Here is a 20,872-nt window from a genome sequence, read left to right as displayed (position 1 = left end):
CAGCACCACCTCCACTTCTGCCTCCTCGATCAGTCGACCCCGTGCAACGCGGCATGCCGGCTGCCGCGTGATACTGTTTCCACATACGTACGTGGTGCGCTCTTTGTGAAAGCCCGCCGGAATCGTAAAGTCGAAATTGTAATTTCCAGCGGGAAAGCATCATCATCGCGAAGCAAAGAAAGGATAGGAGAACGCGAGGAGTAACTCCAAGTCGCTTCTGGAAACGATATACTTTAGGGGGAGGGGGGTGAAAAGAGGGGCGAGTAAGCGGAAGCGATTTTGAGAGGTGAAGCTCTATATCCTGCGCGCGTGCGTGTATATTGTGCACGGGAGTGTGTATGGGAGGGAAAGTAGGGTGAGTTTAGAAAGCGAGAAGAGGGAAGGAAGGAGGAAACGGAAAGAAAGATTGTGACGGGGATGATTGGGTTAGAGGGTGGAAATTGACCGTTTGAGAGCTCGTGGTTTTCGTGAGGAATAGCTTGTCACTATTGCCGTGACTTTATGGTGAAAAGAGGCAATGGCGGTTTTCCCTACTCCAATCTCTCCCCCCCCCCCCTTCTCCTCCATCCACTCCCCAAAAAAGTAGCGCTCAAATTATTTTAGCTGATCGGGTTAGACGTCATTTGAGAAAATGTATCTCGAAGAAATTGTTTGCCGTAGCACTTGCAATTTAGTGTAAAGAACCTATCAAGTTTGCTCTTTACAAAGTAGTGGTGATCCATTATTCAAGACGCGAAACGTGTCTTTACTTCTGGAAAAATGTTCGCTTCCTTCTGATATGAAGAATACGTATTGGAATAATTTTTAGTCTTATTTTTAATTTTAAGATATCGAACCTTTATGTTAAGATACTCTTTTCTTTCTTTCACGGAATCACAATATCTCGCATATTCCTACGTGCAAGTAATAAAAGAAATGCATTTTACGAATTTGACAATAATAATCCAGTTCTAATCCAAGAAAATAATAGATAGCTCGACAATAGATTTGACAAATTTCTTTCGCAAAAGAAGCAATTACAAATTTTACATTCTTAGTGAAATGAAATTAACTAAATATTGTAACAAAAGATAAAGTGTTCTGAATAATAAATTGAATTTGATTAACTTTGTTATTGACAGGGATTGGAATATGGGTGAAATGGTGGTTTTTAAGAAACGTGAGATTTATTTAGCAATTACTTACATTTCATAAATCGATATTAGTTTATAGTTTTTAGGTTTGAGAGCAGATTTGAGGATCTTAAAGAAATTTTTGGATCCCAATTCGATCGAGTTTTAACTAATACAGCGCGTGGTGGATGCTTAGCGGTTTAATAGTATGCATACTCCGTCGCGGCATTCTATCTTTGGTTCATGAAGCTTTAATGATGATTCGTGGTGGACTGCATTATTGCAATCGACACCGTGCGGTATTCCGGCGTTGCGGTTTACGGCGGATACTACAGTCGGAAGTAGAAACTGATTCGCGAAATACGAAATTATTATCGTGTGTCGCAAATGGTCATGTAATGCGATAATCGGAAAACTGAAGTTATAGGAATGCGATTATCCATGCGAAGCATAATTTACACGCTTATTGATTGAAACACATACGCTACGCTTTCAGAAATGTTAATTTCATTTCACTAGTTTAATAAACTTTCCTCATTTCATTTTAGCCCTCGCTCTAGTCCGTTTCAGAACGGAAAGAATCAAATAAAGATTAATTGCCTTTGATGAAACTAGAAAGAAAACTAGAACTGAACTGCATGCAGATAATTATTTGCATTGCGATAACAATCACTGTTTTATCGTGGCAAGTAGTATAATTTATTATATACACGTGATGATAATAATAATTATATATTTGCGAAAAATTATTTTATATTACATGTCAAGAACCGTTTTTTTTTCTCTTCTCTATTTCTCATCAAACATTTTGAATTTTACTCTTAGTGATATATCCCATTTTCTTTTCTTTTTGTAAAATAGGCCTCGATTTCTCTTAAACAGAAAATCGAATAAGAAAAATTACCGCCCCATCGCGCAAATGTCGGCTTTCCACTCGCTAACTTGTTGAGTCTCTCTCTTGGCAGATACGCTACCCATGGGAAACGCTTTATGACAATTCTAAATCTTTTACGTGGGTATTATTTTTCAATGACCTATAAAAGTTTTGTAGCAAAAGGGAATATCCAGTGTAATATATTGACGTCGCACCGTGGAATTTAACGTATAACCCACGTTTCTACAAAGTATTTCGATTTTAACATTGATATTTCATGCGACCCAACCGCGAGATCTTTTGTCAGTATCCTCGTGAACGGTCACGTCGATCGTTCGGGCAGTTAGATGTAAATAACAAAGTTGCCGTTGGACTAAAAATAATCTATTAATGTTCTTAAAGCAAATATATCAGTGTTATTATATAAAAAGTGATTTTTTTGGAAAAGAGTAGAGCATTTTGAAGGAATAAGTTTTCTGTACAAACTATAATTCTCTAAGGAATTGTGTGATTAAAAAATTTAACGCATCTTTACTTGTCATAATAATATTTAAGATATGTACGTATGTATATTTAAGTTAATTACAAAAAATGACGATACAGTAACTGTATGAAGAAAGAGTATTTTCATCTCTATTACTTGGAATTGGAGATTAATATGGGAAAACTAAAAGTTAGTTGCATAATCGATAGCACAATTGCGAATTATCATTTATCATTTTATTATTTTAGCTTAATGCACAATGCATTTTAATGTCAGTCTTTAGGCAAATCGAGCAATCCGATAAATACGGATTCATTAAATTGTATTCATTATTCGTCCGTGATATTAGTGGATTGCGAAGGTTATAATTTTTCGTTTTTCAAAAACCGATATCAGATATAGATGCACAGAGTGGTAAAAAAACAGAGTGGCGAATGGCCTTTTTACGGAGTGGTAAAGTTTTTTCCGGTAAAAGCAACACGCAAAGTGCATTGAGTGCAGCTTGAACAAGATCGACGATTCGTAAAGAAACTCTATCCCTCAAAATCGCCTTACTCTTCGCCAAAGAATCACTCTCCTGGTATCCTTCGCCCGATATCGCGATCTTGCCGCTGCACCGTATGCATAAGAGGAAACTTGTTCTTAGACGGTGACGACGAAGACGAAGACGAAGACGAGAGACAATTCGTTCGAAGCATCACTCTCTCTCTCTCTCTCTCTCTCTCGCTTTCGCGTATACGAGTACCGATGGACAAATAGTCGAACAACGCGTACTTATTTTTATTGTTCTAAAGACACCGAGGGCCTTCCAAGACATTCCAAGACTTGGCCGATTAGCGACATTTTGAGCGAAACTTGGTTATCGAGCGCGGCTAAAATCCGGTTTGATCATGAGCTCTTGGATGAACTGTCCGTCCTCGTTGCTGCTGTTGCTGCTAGGCTTGAGCCTGCACAGCGCGTGCATCACGCGAGCGAACGTAGCTGGTCAACACGGTGGTGGACGGTTGGACGGCCAGGACGGTGGTCACGACGGTGGTCACGACGGTGGTCACAACGGCGGTCACGACGGCGGTCACGACGGCGGTAGTCACGATTCCTTAGTGGTGGAGACTACCAGCGGGCTGATGCGCGGTTTCTCCCGCACGGTGCTCGATCGCGAGGTTCACGTGTTCTACGGAGTGCCGTTCGCGAAACCTCCGGTCGGGCCTCTGCGATTTCGCAAGCCGCTGCCGATCGAGCCTTGGCACGGGATCCTCAACGCTACCACCTTGCCCAATAGCTGCTATCAGGAGCGCTACGAGTACTTTCCCGGCTTCGAGGGTGAGGAGATGTGGAACCCAAACACCAACATCTCCGAGGACTGTCTCTATCTCAACATTTGGGTGCCACAAAAGCTGCGTCTACGTCACAAGGAGTCGCCGGACAACTTGGGGAGCGACGGCATGGCGATATTGGTGTGGGTCTACGGCGGCGGTTTCATGAGCGGTACCGCCACTCTGGACGTCTACGACGCGGACATTATGGCGGCGGCCGGTAACGCGATCATCGCTTCGATACAGTACCGAGTCGGAGCCTTCGGCTTTCTGTACCTCAATCAGCACTTTATCAATAGCGAGGAGGCGCCTGGTAACATGGGCCTTTGGGATCAGGCCATGGCGCTTAAGTGGCTCCGTGACAACGCGCGCGTCTTTGGCGGCAATCCCGACTTGATCACCATCTTTGGCGAGTCCGCGGGTGGTAGCTCGGTATCCCTACATCTCATCTCGCCGGTCACGCAAGGTCTGGTGCGCCGGGGTATCCTCCAGAGTGGCACCCTCAACGCCCCGTGGAGTTACATGACCGGCGAGAAGGCCAATGAGGTAGCTCGAGTGCTGGTGGACGATTGTGGATGCAATTCGACGATGCTGCAAGAGAACCCGGCGCGAGTTATGGCCTGCATGAGGTCGGTCGACGCCAAAACTCTCTCCGTGCAGCAATGGAACAGTTACTGGGGTATCCTCGGCTTCCCGTCGGCGCCCACCATCGACGGGGTCTTCCTGCCTAAGGATCCATTGGACTTGGTCAGGGAGGCGGAATTCAAAGACACCGAGATCCTCATTGGAAATAACGAGAATGAAGGTAGGGACGCTGCCAGTGCGACTTGTGCGAGTGTTGTTTTACGGCGCGGAATTATCGCCGACGGCTATTTACGATCGGCTGTGCGGTTAAGCCGACGTTGTACGCTCGGCTCTTTCTCAATGAGAATATGTGCTTTCTCTGCTCGGAACTGTATTCTTCGCGGGCCACAGAATCGTGAGGAGCAGGAGGGGGTCTTTTACCATTATTTCAGTATATGGATGAGAATTCGATACTGCGATGCACTTCCCTGTAACTCACGCCATTACAGTTTACCCGATGTGGGGAAATAAAAAGATTTATCTTTTCACGTTGATTTTCAATCTACATATATATACTTACAATGTGTAAAATGTATAAAATATGTTTTACCAAATTACCAAATTCTTTTCACGCATTTGACATATTTAATTCTTTCCCCTAGAAATGTTGAATTTATTAAAGATTTTCTTCGAAAAAGCCACTTTGGAAACAGTTTCTCTCGGCAAAGTGCACATCGGTATCATTAAAATTCAATACACGGAGATTGTACGTTGAATTATTACATTGTCGATCGAGCGTTCATACAAATGTTAATTTATAAATATTGATATCAATGCTTTCAGTCTGAGAAATCTCCGTTAATTGCGTCTCACGTTGTAGTCGGCCAGCTGTTTTATTCGTTACTTTATTTAAGTATGCTCGCGAATTGAATTATTTCGCGATTATTCCAATCTACTTAATTTTCTGCGCGCGTCTGCTTCTCTCAAATCGTTAAGTAGACCGAAAAGAGAATAAAATGTAGGGATTACAGAATTTAATAAAATGCTATTATTTCTACCTTTGCAGTAGTAATTGTCTACGTCTATGTTATTGACGTAGTCGACAGGGTTATCGGTAAAGTCCTGGCACTTGGAAGCACACTGTTCTTTCCGTTCAATGATATAAATAATCAAACTGGGTTACTCCAGATAGAACTACGTAATGATAAAGACCTGTTTACGTCGCGACCAGCAGGTATATGTAGTTTCTGGTGTATATCGATTAAATGACTAATAGTGAAACGGCGTGTGTGTTGTGCCTCCAGTCAAACTCGGATGTATCTCGTTCATCCGACGATTATTTTTAATTAAATAAATATACGATGCCCTCTGTCCACATGTTAATCATCGTATGTCTTATATTCACGTTCGCGAGTACGCGAGAGAGTTATGTTATGTACATACGTATAACACAAATGGAAAAAGATTTGATAAAGCTTTTGGCTTATTGATTGGAGTAAATATAGATGAGTGAGACACAAATGGAGTTAAAATAGCAAAATTCATCAGCTATTTGTTCAAGAAATTGTCTTATATTTTTTTACAACGAGCAAGATTTTTCCATCAGTGGTTTTAAACACTTGGTACTTTTGAAATTATTTACGTATGCACAATGTTACGTCAACAATAAGATATTTTGTTTTAATTTATTGTTTATTTCATCAATCGGATGTCGAGAGGATTAATAAATGTCGAGTATGTGTACTTTTTCTTATTGGTCATTTATTAGGTCGTCGCATGAGTGACATTCGAGCAATCCAATCGGCAAATTTATACGCCGTTACCGTATATCTTTATTCTTGACACGCGAACGTTACTGTCGATTTAATGACCGTATTGCTTCCCACGCAGGATCGTTATCTTATGTTTGATTATCCAGGCATTCTCTGTTCCTGGCGCATCTATCGAGCATGCAAATGCCGTGCCGCGATGATAAATCGGTATTGTCTGTAGAAACCGCGTACACGCATACACGTTCAGTGCGTGTGCGGAGTTTAATTCAAAATATAACCAAGCTTCCTCCGCTAAATCGGTTAATCAAACTTTGGTATTGACACCGAGCCACCATCGCGCACAGTTCTGTCTCCTTTTATTTATTCTCTAGAGAGAAGGAAAGAACGTAAAAGAAGATATCGGGGAAGAGAGGTATCGAGAGAGAGAGAGAGAGAGATACTATGTCGTCCGAATTGATTTCCGTGCACCTGGACGGTGGTAATTTCTAATTCATTAAAAACAGATAAGTAAAATAGATTAAATAGCGCGAGCGGAACAAGGATAAAGCGCCGGAGCTATTGCTGAAATTGGATTGAATTTCGCACGTATCACCAGATATCGGCAACAGGTTTCCAGTAACGGTGAATCGAGGATGGAATACGTTTGTTGAGTAGTGTAATTTTTGCTGAGATCAGAGTTGAATCGTGTACACCGAGCTAAGCAAGTTTAATTAAATATGTATGTGTGTGTGCGTGTGTGTGTGTGTGTGTGGGGGGGGGGGGACGAAGGGAGGGAGAAAGAGAGGGAAAAGAAGGAAAACGGAAAACGATTAGTATTTTTCGCTTTATAAAATATGCCTTAATTATATTACTTAAGTACGCTGATTTGTCGACGTCTCGTGTAACTTTCTCGAAATTATTAATTTATACTGTGGTATGGACAACTAAAATGAAATTATTTTTGTTAAAATGACATATGTAATTTTTATATTAACGTTTTGACTTTACGTAACATTTAATTCAATAAGATTGTGTATTATGAAATAATAATTAAGTCTTTAATTTAAGAGTTAAGTGTAAAAGATTATTTTTCACTTTTTCAAAAATATCTTTAGTTAGTGGGAAAAGATAATAAATATTTTAATTTTGAATTACGGTGAAAAGAATTGTAGGATTTAAACAAATTAAGCTTTAAGCTTAAACGAATAACAACATTCTGTTCTTTAATTAATTTCGAGTGGATTTTACTTGGTTCAAGTACTTTTAATCCGACATCTAATTATCATGGTATTTAATGTCAAAGAGTTGTTGCGACAAATGATGGTTTCCATATAGAAATTTCCCTATTATAAGACGTAATTTGCACAAGTTTTGTAGAAAAATGTATATACATGTTTTACTAAGTTATAGCAAGATATTAAACTTTGATAATTTCTAGAGGCTAACATTAAATTAAGTCCAAAGTAAAGTGTTACTTGCAATATCAGCAAAGCTGTAGGGATTTTGATGCAATTTTATGCCTTCTAATTATCCGAAATATGTATTTGTTACATATGTACGTTTGTGCGTGTGCGTGTTTGTATATGTGTGTGTGATAACAACAAATTGATATTTCGTCCTTTCCGTTATCGTAGGCGATGTGTTTCAATTCAGACAAATTGTTTAAATGATATGGCATAACGGTTGTACGAGTTTGAATAAATTTGTCCAATATTGTAAATGAGATGCAAGTTATTTCAGATATTAAATCAAGTATATGGGAGTAAAAAGAAATGTTCCTAAATTAAATTCAATATAATAGAATGAAGCGAAGAAACAAAAGAAATAAAATATATGCGAGGTGTTTAACTGTTCTAAGCCGTTTGAGTGAGAAACAACTATTAATGATTCCCTCATTACAATAGGCTTTCGGATATCGTTATACACATCAAAGATTAAAAAATATACGCGCGCGCACACACATAATATTTTTTTCTTTTTGATAATTGGAAGACATAACATTGCATCAAAATCCCTATACCTTTGCTGATATGGCAAGTGACATTTTTCATTAATTATGACATGAATAAATGTTATTGACATCATATAAAATATTGCTCTAGTATATTTCGTATTTCTCTTCATTCTCGATTAACAACATGCATCTCCGTTATCTGATACCGTCACGTTTTCTATACAATTCGATAACGTAAAATGACAAATGCCAAGTATCATTATGTATACATGTACCTATGATACATCAACCACGTGAGAAATGTTATTACAGTTATTGTATATCGAAGAAACTGACAACATGGATCTGTACTTAATTCATAATGAAATTACGTATGTTAATTCTGTAATTATATCCGTCAACATAACTCCATATTCGCATCAAGATCTAATTCTTGTTAATCAAAATGGGCTTTCACTGGAAACCTCTCAGGTTTACATGCTACTCAAGACTCTTAGTTATATTTTGTCGCAATGCATGCGCTCAAGTACACTAACGTTTACACGTATTGCTCGATACAAAGCATTTTGTATAAGTAATGTAGCGAAAGAAGAACGAATCTGTGCAAAAATGTTATGTTGTTCTTTTCTCTCTCTAGTGACAGCTCAAAAACTATTGATATCTCGCAATTTCTATAACAAAATTTATATTGATCTGTAATGAGATTTGTAATCAGTATATCCGATATTATTGAGAAAGAAGAGGAAATTTAAGTAAATGCATATTTTATCAATTTGCATTACGTTGTGGTCCCAATTCAAGAAACTATTACGTCTACGCAGTAACGATCGCTATTCAATAATGCCGAGCTCGATATAGTAAAATTGTTGCCACACTCAACAAACACCTATGCACACGTAAACGGACACTTTGTACGATCCATCCTTTATTGGATATTTTCGCTCGACAACGGACGTTCCACTTTAAAGCGTAGATAATGGAAAAGAGGTTCAGAATGCGTTTCATCATTGGGTTAAGGTCGGGTTAATTGATTAACGATATTCGGGGTGGTAGCCACGCTGACGTTATTTTGAATTTTTTTAATACAAGACTTCCAAAAAATCCGTGAAAAAATGACAAAATACGTTTAATTTCTTAATTTCTTTCACGTTCTAAGAGTTTGGAAAAAGTTTTCTATACTCTATGTTAGTTTTTGAGAGAAATATTTTATATGTTTATGAAAAAATTATGCCTTGCTAATAGTTGACGCTCTCAAATCATGCACATATCTCTACAACAAATGTCACGATAATAAATTTTAATATTCGTTGGATATTTTCTGATTTAAATATTTATTGTTATAGAAGTCTGATTGTTGACTTTTTTACTTTTTCGAAATAAAAAAGTAGAACGCGTTGAAAGATTAATCGATAGCAATGTATAGTCAGGTTTATTCAAATAAAAAAAGTTTGTGTACAAAAAGAATAAAATCGTTGGCAAATAATAAAAAATATTGACAAAATACAGACGGAACAGTATGATAAAAATACAGCCACATAGTCTTAACGAGACTATTATTGCTTAATAGATGTGTTGTAGCGATTGTATATATGTAATTGTGTGCGCGCTTTTGTGTGTGTTTGTGATATTAGCTTTTAGTACAGTAAAAATATTTTTTCTCATCGGCGTCCGCGTGCACGTATTATCTCGTCTTGTGGTGCACGAATAGCGATAAACGCAGGTACTGAGGTACCTACTATTTTTGTCTACTCATACGTAGAGGAGTTATGTATTGCGAAGGTGTGTTAAACGATGTCGTGACCGGGATATCAAAAGTGGTAAGTTAACGCTTGCACGTTCCGGATAATATCGGTCACTTCTTGGGAAAATTTCACAAGTCAGATTTAAGATACAATCGATTAAACATTTATGAATGCTGTATCCAAAATAAGTCAAATTTCGTATAATCTGTTGAAAATATAGAGAAGTTGAAAAGTTTCCTCATACGTTTATATTATCTATTGATAGTTAAAAATTGATAGTTTGTAAAAGAGAAAAATGGAGAATATATAAATATTTGTACGAAATCTGATTGCGTTTATTGATTATTTTAAATATATAGTTACATTTGACAAATTTTATTTATATTGTAAAATTATTTTGATATGTCGGATGGGAAGTTTCCATCTTCACTTTATTTTAAGGTTCTCATCTTTATTATCTTATGTATCTATTCAAATTAAAAGTTCATTGTTGCGAGAGATATGGCTACATAATAATTGCTGATATATGCAATCAAAGCGGCAGTTTACTATGGTTATATAGTTTTTAGCAAAATTAATAGCATTTTATTTACTAATTACTGCAATTTTGTTTTCCTCGCAAATACGAAATTCTGAAGCGGATGACAAAGCTTTCATCATTATTGTACTTGGTTAATTATTTGGGTGCTGCCAAATTAAAGCTCGTTGCTTTGTTACTCGGCTCTTTATGTACATACATGCTATATGCAACGCGGTATGCAACGGATAATTAAGCGAATCATAACGGATATTGTGAAAAACAGTATTTGCTTAATTATATCCTTTTTGCACATACGTCGCGTCTTTTAAGCTAGTTTCTTTACGCATTTTGTTGAATTTTAATTACACTAAAAGTATATCGCGGTTAATTACACCCGTGAAAGCTTCCAACTCGTGGACCACGCTATATGAGAGCGAAAAGGAGCTATCTTTCTTTTAAAAGCGAAAGACCTCGTGCATAAAATCTCTTCGTTCCGGATATGCCTGTGGTATGAAAAATAAATGTAAAAGTAATTATCCCAGAGGTACACTACAGATTGCTTGTGCCAGTACGATAAAGTAAATGGTTTTGCTTCTCTCCTCTCTATACGCGCACGCGCGTGTGTAAAAATAAATTACTAATATATAATCCCATGATTTTTGCATAGGAAACGAAACGTACCTATACATTCAACTCACTCTTTACGTGGTAGATACGTTCTGTATAGAAGAAACCGCATTATATAAAAAATTACGTTATTTTGAAACACCACGTAAAAATAGCTATTTGGGAAATTTCACTTACTTACATACTTTTCTCGTCCGGTATGCATCTACTGTGTAAAACATGTTTATATTTAGGCCAACCATATGACAAAAGATATATTGAGAAATGGATCATGTTTTACTTTTTCAGGGTCTGCTAACAACATATATGTAGAAACTTTCAATGAAAAGTTACACTTTGTAATTAATCAAGAAAACAAAACTTTATTTTATTATTACATTATGATTTATTCGCTGTCATATGATAAAACAAGCATCCGATAATTAAATTATGACCGACAATGGCAAGCGAGCTGCTGAAATATGATTTAATATGACGATGATTGAAAAATATAGTCTGTTTAATAGGGTATTATTCGCTTTTTTAACATGATAATACGGAGAGACATGTGTCTAATTGAAAAGTTTTTATCGACTTATTATCAGAAACTAAACTTAAGGTCTTCCTATACACATACACAAGGGATTTCAAAAAATTGCATCATTTAGAAAAACTGTGTAAAAAGAGAGTTGGATGTGATATGAAAATATATATTTCTGGCTATCTAATATAACAATAAACTATTTTCGTGTAACTCTTGTATAGAATTCTCGTTGAAATAATATAATGAGAAACAGTTTTCCTTAACCTAATAGTAACGTCAAAAATATAAAAAATGTAATAAGTGATTAATAATAATTAATTATATTGTTTGTACGTATATTTTATAAAATTTGTATTGTGAATGGAAGCAACGTCAAGTTTTGCTAACATTCGTATTCGCCATACGCAGAAAATTTATAATTCCGACAGACAACGCGGTATGCATATTTTTCTAAATCCTCTCGCCATCCCGCAACTTTATTAACACGCGACTATTGTAAACGGAGCAGAGTTTTTATGCAACAATTTTTCGTTCCGCATTCCACGCCATGGTAGCTGGCTAACGGGCGGCAGAGATGATCCAATCGAGCTAGTCGACGTCAAAAAAATTCAGGTTATTTCTGGTGACTCGTCACGCGCGGCGTGTGCTGGTAAATCGATCAAAAAACGTGAAAACGAAAAAAAAAACACACTCGAAACGGTAATAGAATGCGCCATTGATGTACGCGATGCTATATAACAAAGTAACGCTCTATTTCTTCAAAGGATATTCGTGGATATAGTATCTGAAGTTAGTTATTAAGAAGTTAGTTACTTAATCGATCTCTGATTGGTTTTAAATCCCGATCTTTTAATTCTGTTAAATACGATATAAATTCAATGAAATATACAATATCTGTACACGATTGATATAGGTATTTCTGTCATATCTATCTATATATCTCATAGCTTGTCGTGCATATACATTTACTAAAAAAAAAAAAAGTAAAAATGGCATTGTGTACATACACGCGCCTCGCGCCGTAGAAAACATTTGATATGAAAAATTAAGGCCAATTTGGAGTTGTCAGTAAAATCCAATATAATTATTTTTACTTATGTTTATAATAAATTATTAAAAAATCTGATGTGCGATGTGTGTACTCGATAAAAAAAATGTTATAATGTTTTGGCAAGTTCTCGAGATAAGCTGCAAGAATGTCTAATGGAAAATAGAAGGTTTCATAAAAACAAACAAAGTTGACCTTCGTTTGACCTTGGCACGTTTACCCAAGGTCAAACCAATGGTACCATCTTATGTCCCTCTTCGACTGAAACAATTTTTGTTTGAAACTTTTTTTGATACAAACCTTGGTTTTCGAAAATTAGGAATAGGAAAATTACATTTTAAAAGGAACTCATAGTTACCGTTACTTGTTACCGACTCAAAAGTGTAACTCGTTACCTTTATAGTTACTGATTTTTAAAAGTAACTCGTTATCGTTACCGTTACTTAAAAAATAACAATTTGTTACTTTTTAAATTCTGAAACGAAATCAGTCAAACTAAAACATTTACTTTTGTAGTATTTTTTTACTAATACAGATATTAATAAAATAATTTTTTATTTAAAGTTGTGAGAGCATGAGCAATTTAAGGACATAAATTTTACAATGCTTAAAATGTAATAAAAAATGGACTTGATTTCCATGAAATATATACATGTAGCTAAAGTTTCTTTTTTACTGTACTCTCAATTTTACGTTCAAATTATTAACGTATTTATTTTACAAAAACTGTTTCGAGAAAATAATAATTATAAAATAAACAATCCAGCTGTAAAATTTCTTATGATATTCGTTGATATTTGTATTTGTTGCACGTCATATGAATCAAATAACTATAAAAATCCATTTTCAGGACAAAATTCCAATTTTCTTCAATAATACTCTCTTATGCGTTCTGTTAAAATGGCGCGTTTTCGTATGCTACTAGACGAACGCGCCTTATTTCGTTACGTTTCTGCAGACTTTCTATTCTGTCTTATTCTGTCTGACAACTTGACTTTCTCGTTCTGTTCTCCTTCTATATGGCAACCTGGTTTTCAGTCATCGTTCTGACATCGTTTTAACATTCGCATAAGACCTACAGAAGCAAAATCTTTCATACACGAATCTATATATATATATATATATATTATATAGGTTTTGCCTTGTTTGAAGTGGTATTAAATTACTAGGACCATATACCGTAGCCAACTTAAGTGGCACTTGCAAAATATATATATGTATATGGTATAGTATACACACACGCTCACGCACACATACATACAATTTAATAATTTCTACTTTAATATATTTAAATTCAATTAAACGTAATATATTTTTACATTATTTTCAATCGAATTTTTTCTTTCGAGTTTGATATATGTATAATATGTAATATATAATATAATATACGTATATTTAGAAATCTCAAAAAGGACGTTTATAATTTATTAACTTTTATTTTCAATGTTTAAATATGAATATGTATATGATATAACACTGAATAAGAATATCGTGTTGGATTAGCACAATGAGTATGTAAAGCGAGAAGCTTTTATAGTGACCTAATAATAGAAGAGAATGGCGAGAATTTGGCATAACTTTTTCATTGATTCTTTTCTCTCACTTGCTCTCCTTTCCATTTACTCGTTCTTCTTTGACTGATTGCACGTATCTGGTTTTACTTGCGTTTTATTCTAAAATATACATATTTTATAAATAATTTTCAAAAATTGATGTTAAAATGGAGTTGAAATTAATGTACATCAAAATATTTTTTAGATAGGCTTCAACTAAAATTTCGTCTGATCAGGCACCACTGCACGTCAAGACGTTTAGTCGAGGCAATTTGAAAATTCTGATTTTAATGAAGCTTTGCCAACTTTTAGAGGACCCTCTAATGTAAGTACCAAGCAATCTATTTCCTCCCGAAAAAAGAAGAGTAAAAGCATTTCTGAAAGGGTAGTCGATGTATTACAACAGGCCGGCAAGTATGAGTTTCAAAATGGTATGACACAATGATTGTAAGTTTTAGGATCACGTAGAAAGAGAGAGAGAGAGAGAGAGAGAGAGAGAGAGAGAGAGAGAGAGAGAGGGGGGTGGGGGAGAATAGCGCTCCAAGTTTATATTTAATTATATATAGAGGAAAGTCCCCTATATTATGAGATAAGCTCATAACATAAGATAGCGGATTTTCAACATCCAATTTCACAAGTCTTTTTCGCACGCACGATTTAACAATAAATTTTCCACTAAACAGATAATTCCTATTAATTTAGCAGAAACACTCTACTACAATATTTCATATTAGAAATCTATTTCAGGATAAGGGCCTCTCCTCTACATTTAATATAGTAATTGATGTACGGAACGCACTTTCAATCACAATCTCGATAGGATACGAGTCTGCGCGTGTGCACGTGTGTGTTCGTATAAAAACAAAAAATAAAACATGTAACTTAAATTTTATTTTTTAACCTAATTTAGATTTAGATAAGGAGATTGCCAAGTTTTTAAAAACTAACGTGAATCTAAGAAGACGGTAGATTAGGCAGGCTTTAACAAGGTGTTGATATTTTTCTGCTTTATATCCATGAGATTTTCAAGTGTGGTGCGTTAATGCACACATCGTGTCACGCAATACTCCTATATCACGAAGCAAGGAAATACGTGATAATTTACGATGACATTTAAATCAACTGAAAATTTACGGTTCATCTTTCCGTATCAAATCAGCTTTGTGTATGTATGTACATCCATGTGTACATACATCTATGCTTGGATATCGCGCGATTAACCCTCTGACATCCAGTCGAAAATGTGTAACTTGTGACACAGATCTTGAATTTCGATCAAACAAGTTTTTAACGATTGCTACAATCTAGTAGACAGTAAATAAGATTAATCAAACTTGTAAAACTATCAAAAGATATAAATAAAATAATTTCAACATAATATTTTAAAACATATATTATATGTATATATTTCGCAATCTTAGATTCTATTTTCTCTTTTTTTTTTTCAAATTAGTAAATTTTTACATGTACACACACACTCACACTCACACACACGCAATTTTTAGTTACACTAACGGTTTTTTCGCCTTTTCGCTTCCTCCGGACGGTAATATCAGCTCAGACACCCTGGGCTCTGAGTGATTTGCATACGGTGGTCACGCGGAATTTTAAATAACTGAAGAAAGGTTCTTTCGTGGGTCGTGCCTGCGATTTACCGAGGACGTGCATATTTTAGAGACTGAAAAGGTGTAAAGGTACAAAAGAGCTATCTAGCATCGTGCACTTAAAATTATGATTCTGCAGTTCCTGATGAAGATACATTCAACTTACTCGTATATTAATGTCATTGTTCTTCCCAGAGGATAGGTTGAGATACGTCTTTTGTCAGAAAGTAGCGTTGATTCTTTATAAAAGTTATTTAAATTTGGCGATAAAAAAACGTTGCATAAGAAATGTATTTATTGATGACATAAAAAGATGGGTTTTTGATACATGAAGATAAAAAAATACGAGCAAATTGGGAAGATGGAATTTTATCTCTTTTTTTTTGAAAAATAAAAGTTGCTTTAAATCTGCCAATGGATCTTCATTAAGAATAGAAAAAAGTCAAACTTTATTTTTCCATTGCCGTGCATAGTAATTGAAAGTGAATGTATTAACGCGAGAGTTACGCATAGTAAGTGCAAAGCAAATATTTTATTCTCAGTATATTGATATCATAGTAATTGCTTTCCCAATGTGGGATTTGTTTTAAGAATTGCGGAATGAACACCATCGAGGATTATCGGTTAATCGTTATTACGGCTTATTAAGTAACTCGTTGATGCACAAACCCATGCTCATCGAATGATGTAATTTTATATGCGATATTATCGTTTATCTATACTTAATTAATTCCATGGTGTGAATAACCTACTACGCTTCTCTAAGATGGCGTGAAATTTCGATACGGAACTGTATCTGTACATTGCGCTTATTTGCATATACATGGACATAAGAATTTTCTAAATAAATATTTTAATGCGTTATGTGCATATACTTAGGGTAAAAAAGATTAAATGAAAAACATAAAATTTACTCATAAATAAAAATATGTTTGTCAGTATACACTTATGACTTAGGATTCTATTACATACACATATTTTAGCTTTAATTTTTTAATCTTGATTAAATAGCTATATTTTTATGATCAGTTAAGTTTCCTATCCTTATCTTGATTTTGAAAGATTTGTATCTTTGTAGAAATACGTATCTCAATGGCTTGACACGATCTGTACACATAGAGTGATGTTAAATACGTCTATATCAGTGAAATACACCGCAGGCAGACAGAAGAGAGAGAGGATGTCGATATCATTAAATATAGAATAATCTGCGGATATTAAATGACCTATATTACACATAGAATACATAGAATATGTATAATATTAACGTTAGCTGTCTATATAATAATGGTATATTTTTTTATGTCCGCATTATTCATTTTCGACATAATATATAATTGTCACAATGTTAACAATTATATTATGATAATTATAATAACTGTAATTAAAATATTTAATTACAAGAAGCTATTACACAATTGAATGCAGTGAAACTGTTGATAATACGGTTTAATTGGCGTTTCTCATGGTCCTCATTATTTTAGCTTGCTCGTAATACATTTACCTTTTTCATCCGTGTGATTTAAGTAACGTAAATAAGTTCGATAAGATAACAAAAGATGACGAATACAGTAACTTCTATTAGAGGGAACGATATGGTAGAGATACGCTTGCGCCTCAAGGCAGCTTAGCAAACGGACTGCATCTCGTACGTTTCTCAAAGCTACATTTTCATTCTCAGTTTGACACATTGTTTGCTTGGAAAGAAATGTATAAAACCGGAAAAAAGTAGATCAGGGCAGCCGTTTCGAAATAGCAAAGAATAGTTTCTGTTACGGAGCATATTATAATATTATTTCTGAAACAATATCTTTGCCACTAACTTTAGCCTTTTTCACGTGAAAATTTAAGTATAAGTATGTAGCTCAGAGAGAAGCTATTTATTAGAAGCTATTTATAAGATTTGAATTTCGCAAATTTATAATTTAGAACTCGTTATTTTCTTCGAGCAAACTGACGTCAATATCAGTTTCCTTATAACGAGCTTATAATTTTTAACTCGTATATGTATTTGTTTTTTACTTTGAGTATTAATATAATGGAAGGTACTTGTAGTATATCCAAAGAATTATTATAACGGAGAACGAACTGTGAAATTTTCGCAGAACGAAATTGTTCATATTTCTCTCTCTCTCTTTCTTAAACACACACACATGTATACATACGCGCGCGCGCGCGCGAGTCTGACTGATGGAAAGTCTCATACGCAATGTCACACGACTGCCACGACGTAAAGGATTTACTAGCATAGGATATATTTCAAGTTGTAACGCCGCTCCTAGTTGCTTTAATAAATCCCGTCTATGATGAGATTTTAAATAATGCCGAGCGGAAAATAAATATTATGACAATTGACATGAAATATATAATCTAGTCATTTATAATATCATATCCCAGATTTAATTATTGCTGAAGAAATAAATTTATAGTCTTAGAGGAACATTTATACTGGATAACGTAAATTTCCTTTACTTTTTCATAAAATGTTAAGTTGAGATAGTTTCTCTTGTAACGAGTGATTACTTTTGTTGCTATTAAAGGTGAGTGCGTTATGATATGAATACATTAGTGCAAAAAAACTGTTTTGGTACATATTAAGGAAAGTTTAACGTTATTATATTATTTTAGATATTTTTTGTTCGGATATAATACACCATACTCCTGGACCAACTTTTAAACAATTTTGCATTTGAGCAATTGTGCTGTTATCAGTTTGAAATGTTTACGTTTCTGAAAAGCGTTAACTAGCAGTTTAATTAGCAATCTAGAGAAAGATCATTAAAGATGTACGATGCGTTACGGGCTTTTGATGAGGCTGAAATGCTAGAAATACTTATTGGACATGCTCTTACAAATATTAAAACTTTCTCTTGTACATTTTAATATAAGATATTTTAAGGGAATTATTATAATATGAGATATAATATATTACCATACATTTATAAGAATAAGAAACAAAATATGAAATTATTTCAGAGTGTTGAAAATGTGTTCTTCTGCAATGAAAGAGCAGGGAGCCATCGTTCTGGTGACTAATGAGTTGTAGCCAAGAACTGGCGCTCCGACTGTCGTCGGAGGTTTCCTTAGTTTTTAGTTTCATTTTTTGTTACGGGCGCTCAGATTCTCGGTTGATGCGTAACAGATTGTTACAAAGACTATACGCAGTTGACTTTTTATTCTATCTCTTGTTATCTTTTGCAATTAAAATGAAAATCTCTTAATACAGTCTATTGTGAGAGTCTTATTTTCCTATTTGCATACCATGGTAGCAACATGGAGACTTTACAGTCTTGCAATTATCACTAACAACAAGATAAAAATTTAATTTTAGCTAATAATATATTTTGTCAGTAAATATGAAAGGGTAGTTTATTTTTACTGCGGTTTGCGCGCGGAAAAAAAACCAGTTTAGATCATACTTGGGGTTTTCTTGAGCGGTTGTGTGCAAACTTATTTTATAACACTGTGGAACATTGTGCTAGTCAGGTGCTCAGATAACGAATAACTGTCAAGGGGTCGATAGCTGTGCGGCTTACCCTACATATCTGAACCATCGTCATGTTTTAATCAACCAATCAATAAATTCTCAAGCTAGTTCTCACGGCTTTAAAGTCGCGGAAGTCACCTGGAACGTTATGAACTATCCATTGTCCTGTTTGACACGTGTTGCACGTGTAGGCCGATATGACAGCACATTTTAGGAGTACACTTATGCGTTAGCTCGCGAATAACTTGATTCTCGATCGGATCATCTGCATTACGAATAATTTGCTTTTCGATACAATAGTCCTTAACATTTTAACCCTAAACTTTAATCTTTAATCGTGAAATTTTCTAATGTAAAACTTATTAATTCACATTCCACATTTTTTGCGACTGTACAAATAAAATTAAATGTAAAAGTTGAATTAAGGAATTGAACAAAACAGGGTTAAATTAACAAAAAATAACTTTGTTGGAGAATTTGAATTGCTTATCATTTCATATTTACAAAATTTTTGAAAAAATTGAAACACAGAGAGAAACATTTTGTCGATACTTTATCATGAAAGCTATTTTTCCATAATCTTGAATCATTCGTCTTGAAATCCGTCTATGGTGCACCAAAATAGGTACATAAACATTTTTACTTGAACAATTATTGATAATATACAGTGAATGTATAGTGACCTTAATACTTCCATGTATGATAGATAGTCTCGCTAGCTTCATCTCACCTCAAACACGGATTAGTAGAGAAATAAATCAAGTTATTCATTATTACTGTTTCTAATGTAATGATAACTTTGCGATTCAGTGTCATACTTCCTGCACTTCCACCCAGTTGTTTTCTCGCCGGACTAGCTGCTCAAAAGTTTTGTTACACACGTGTAGTGAGTGATGGTAAAGACACTTTGTGCAAAGGGAAATGCGACAGCCGATTTATTATGTACAACGTGAGTCATACTTTGATCGATACTTGCTCTGCCAGTACATTCCAGTTGTTATATTACAGCAACCTTAGTCTCTTCAACTATGTAATGCTGTTAAGTTATTCCAATTCAACAGTACTTTGCTAACTTTGTCGTACGGACGGTCAGAAATAATATAATTTTTATACATTTTATTCAAACATTTTGAAAATGGGAATAATTGCTCAAATTTATCTAACAAGTTGTAAGAATTTTTATTATTTAATCTACAGCAGACCCACATGATGTATGAATATAATAAGCGTCAACTTAACTTTCTCGAGGTTTAATGTAAATCTTTTGTATTGTAACTAGTAGTGTATTAAACAAATCATTTTATTTACCTCTGTTGTAGTTTTAGTAATTTAGTAAACATGTATGCTACACGTCAGATTTTACAGATCTCACTTATTATTCATATTATTAATGATTTGAATTAATTATTTGAATGCGCATTGGTGTTAGTGCAATAGTTGCAAATTTTTTAAGTAATATTATTGATTTTCTGAAATATTTATCGTATTCCTTTTACGATTCTTTAGTATTCTACAATTATTATGATCTTATCTCTACCAATCATAGTCATGTATAACAGCATTGTACATTACAGTATGGTATGACGTTGATAATCATCTTTCCTCACGCATCCAACAGCTGACGGTGCTGTTATCGACAAACCTCAATACGTGTTTAAACGCCACACCCGCGCGCGCAAGATTCTCACCCTAAATTTTATCACGTCACGCGAGTCC

The 20,872-nt window shown here is 34.9% G+C and overlaps 1 protein-coding gene across 3 annotated transcripts in view; it reads left to right on the top strand.

Moving 5' to 3' along the window:
* Nucleotides 1-17: 17 nt before the first annotated feature.
* LOC105559118 (acetylcholinesterase-like) overlaps nt 18-20,872 on the top strand; it is a 69,169-nt gene continuing 48,314 nt past the window's right edge. For 2 of the 3 annotated variants that reach the window (XM_012007190.1, XM_012007192.1), the window contains exons 1-2: nt 18-355; nt 3,265-4,588. In XM_012007190.1, the coding sequence (XP_011862580.1) occupies nt 3,361-4,588 (1,228 nt within the window). In that variant the 5' untranslated portion in view covers nt 18-355; nt 3,265-3,360. Of the gene's footprint in view, nt 356-3,116; nt 4,589-20,872 lie in introns of all 3 variants that reach the window. The other variant, XM_012007191.1, reaches the window with a different exon arrangement.

This window comes from Vollenhovia emeryi, unplaced genomic scaffold, assembly GCF_000949405.1.
Source record: "Vollenhovia emeryi isolate VEMERY1.0 unplaced genomic scaffold, V.emery_V1.0 DF939289.1, whole genome shotgun sequence".
In the NCBI taxonomy this organism is placed as follows: Eukaryota; Metazoa; Arthropoda; class Insecta; order Hymenoptera; family Formicidae; genus Vollenhovia; species Vollenhovia emeryi.
This window is presented reverse-complemented; position numbering and strand designations above follow the sequence as displayed.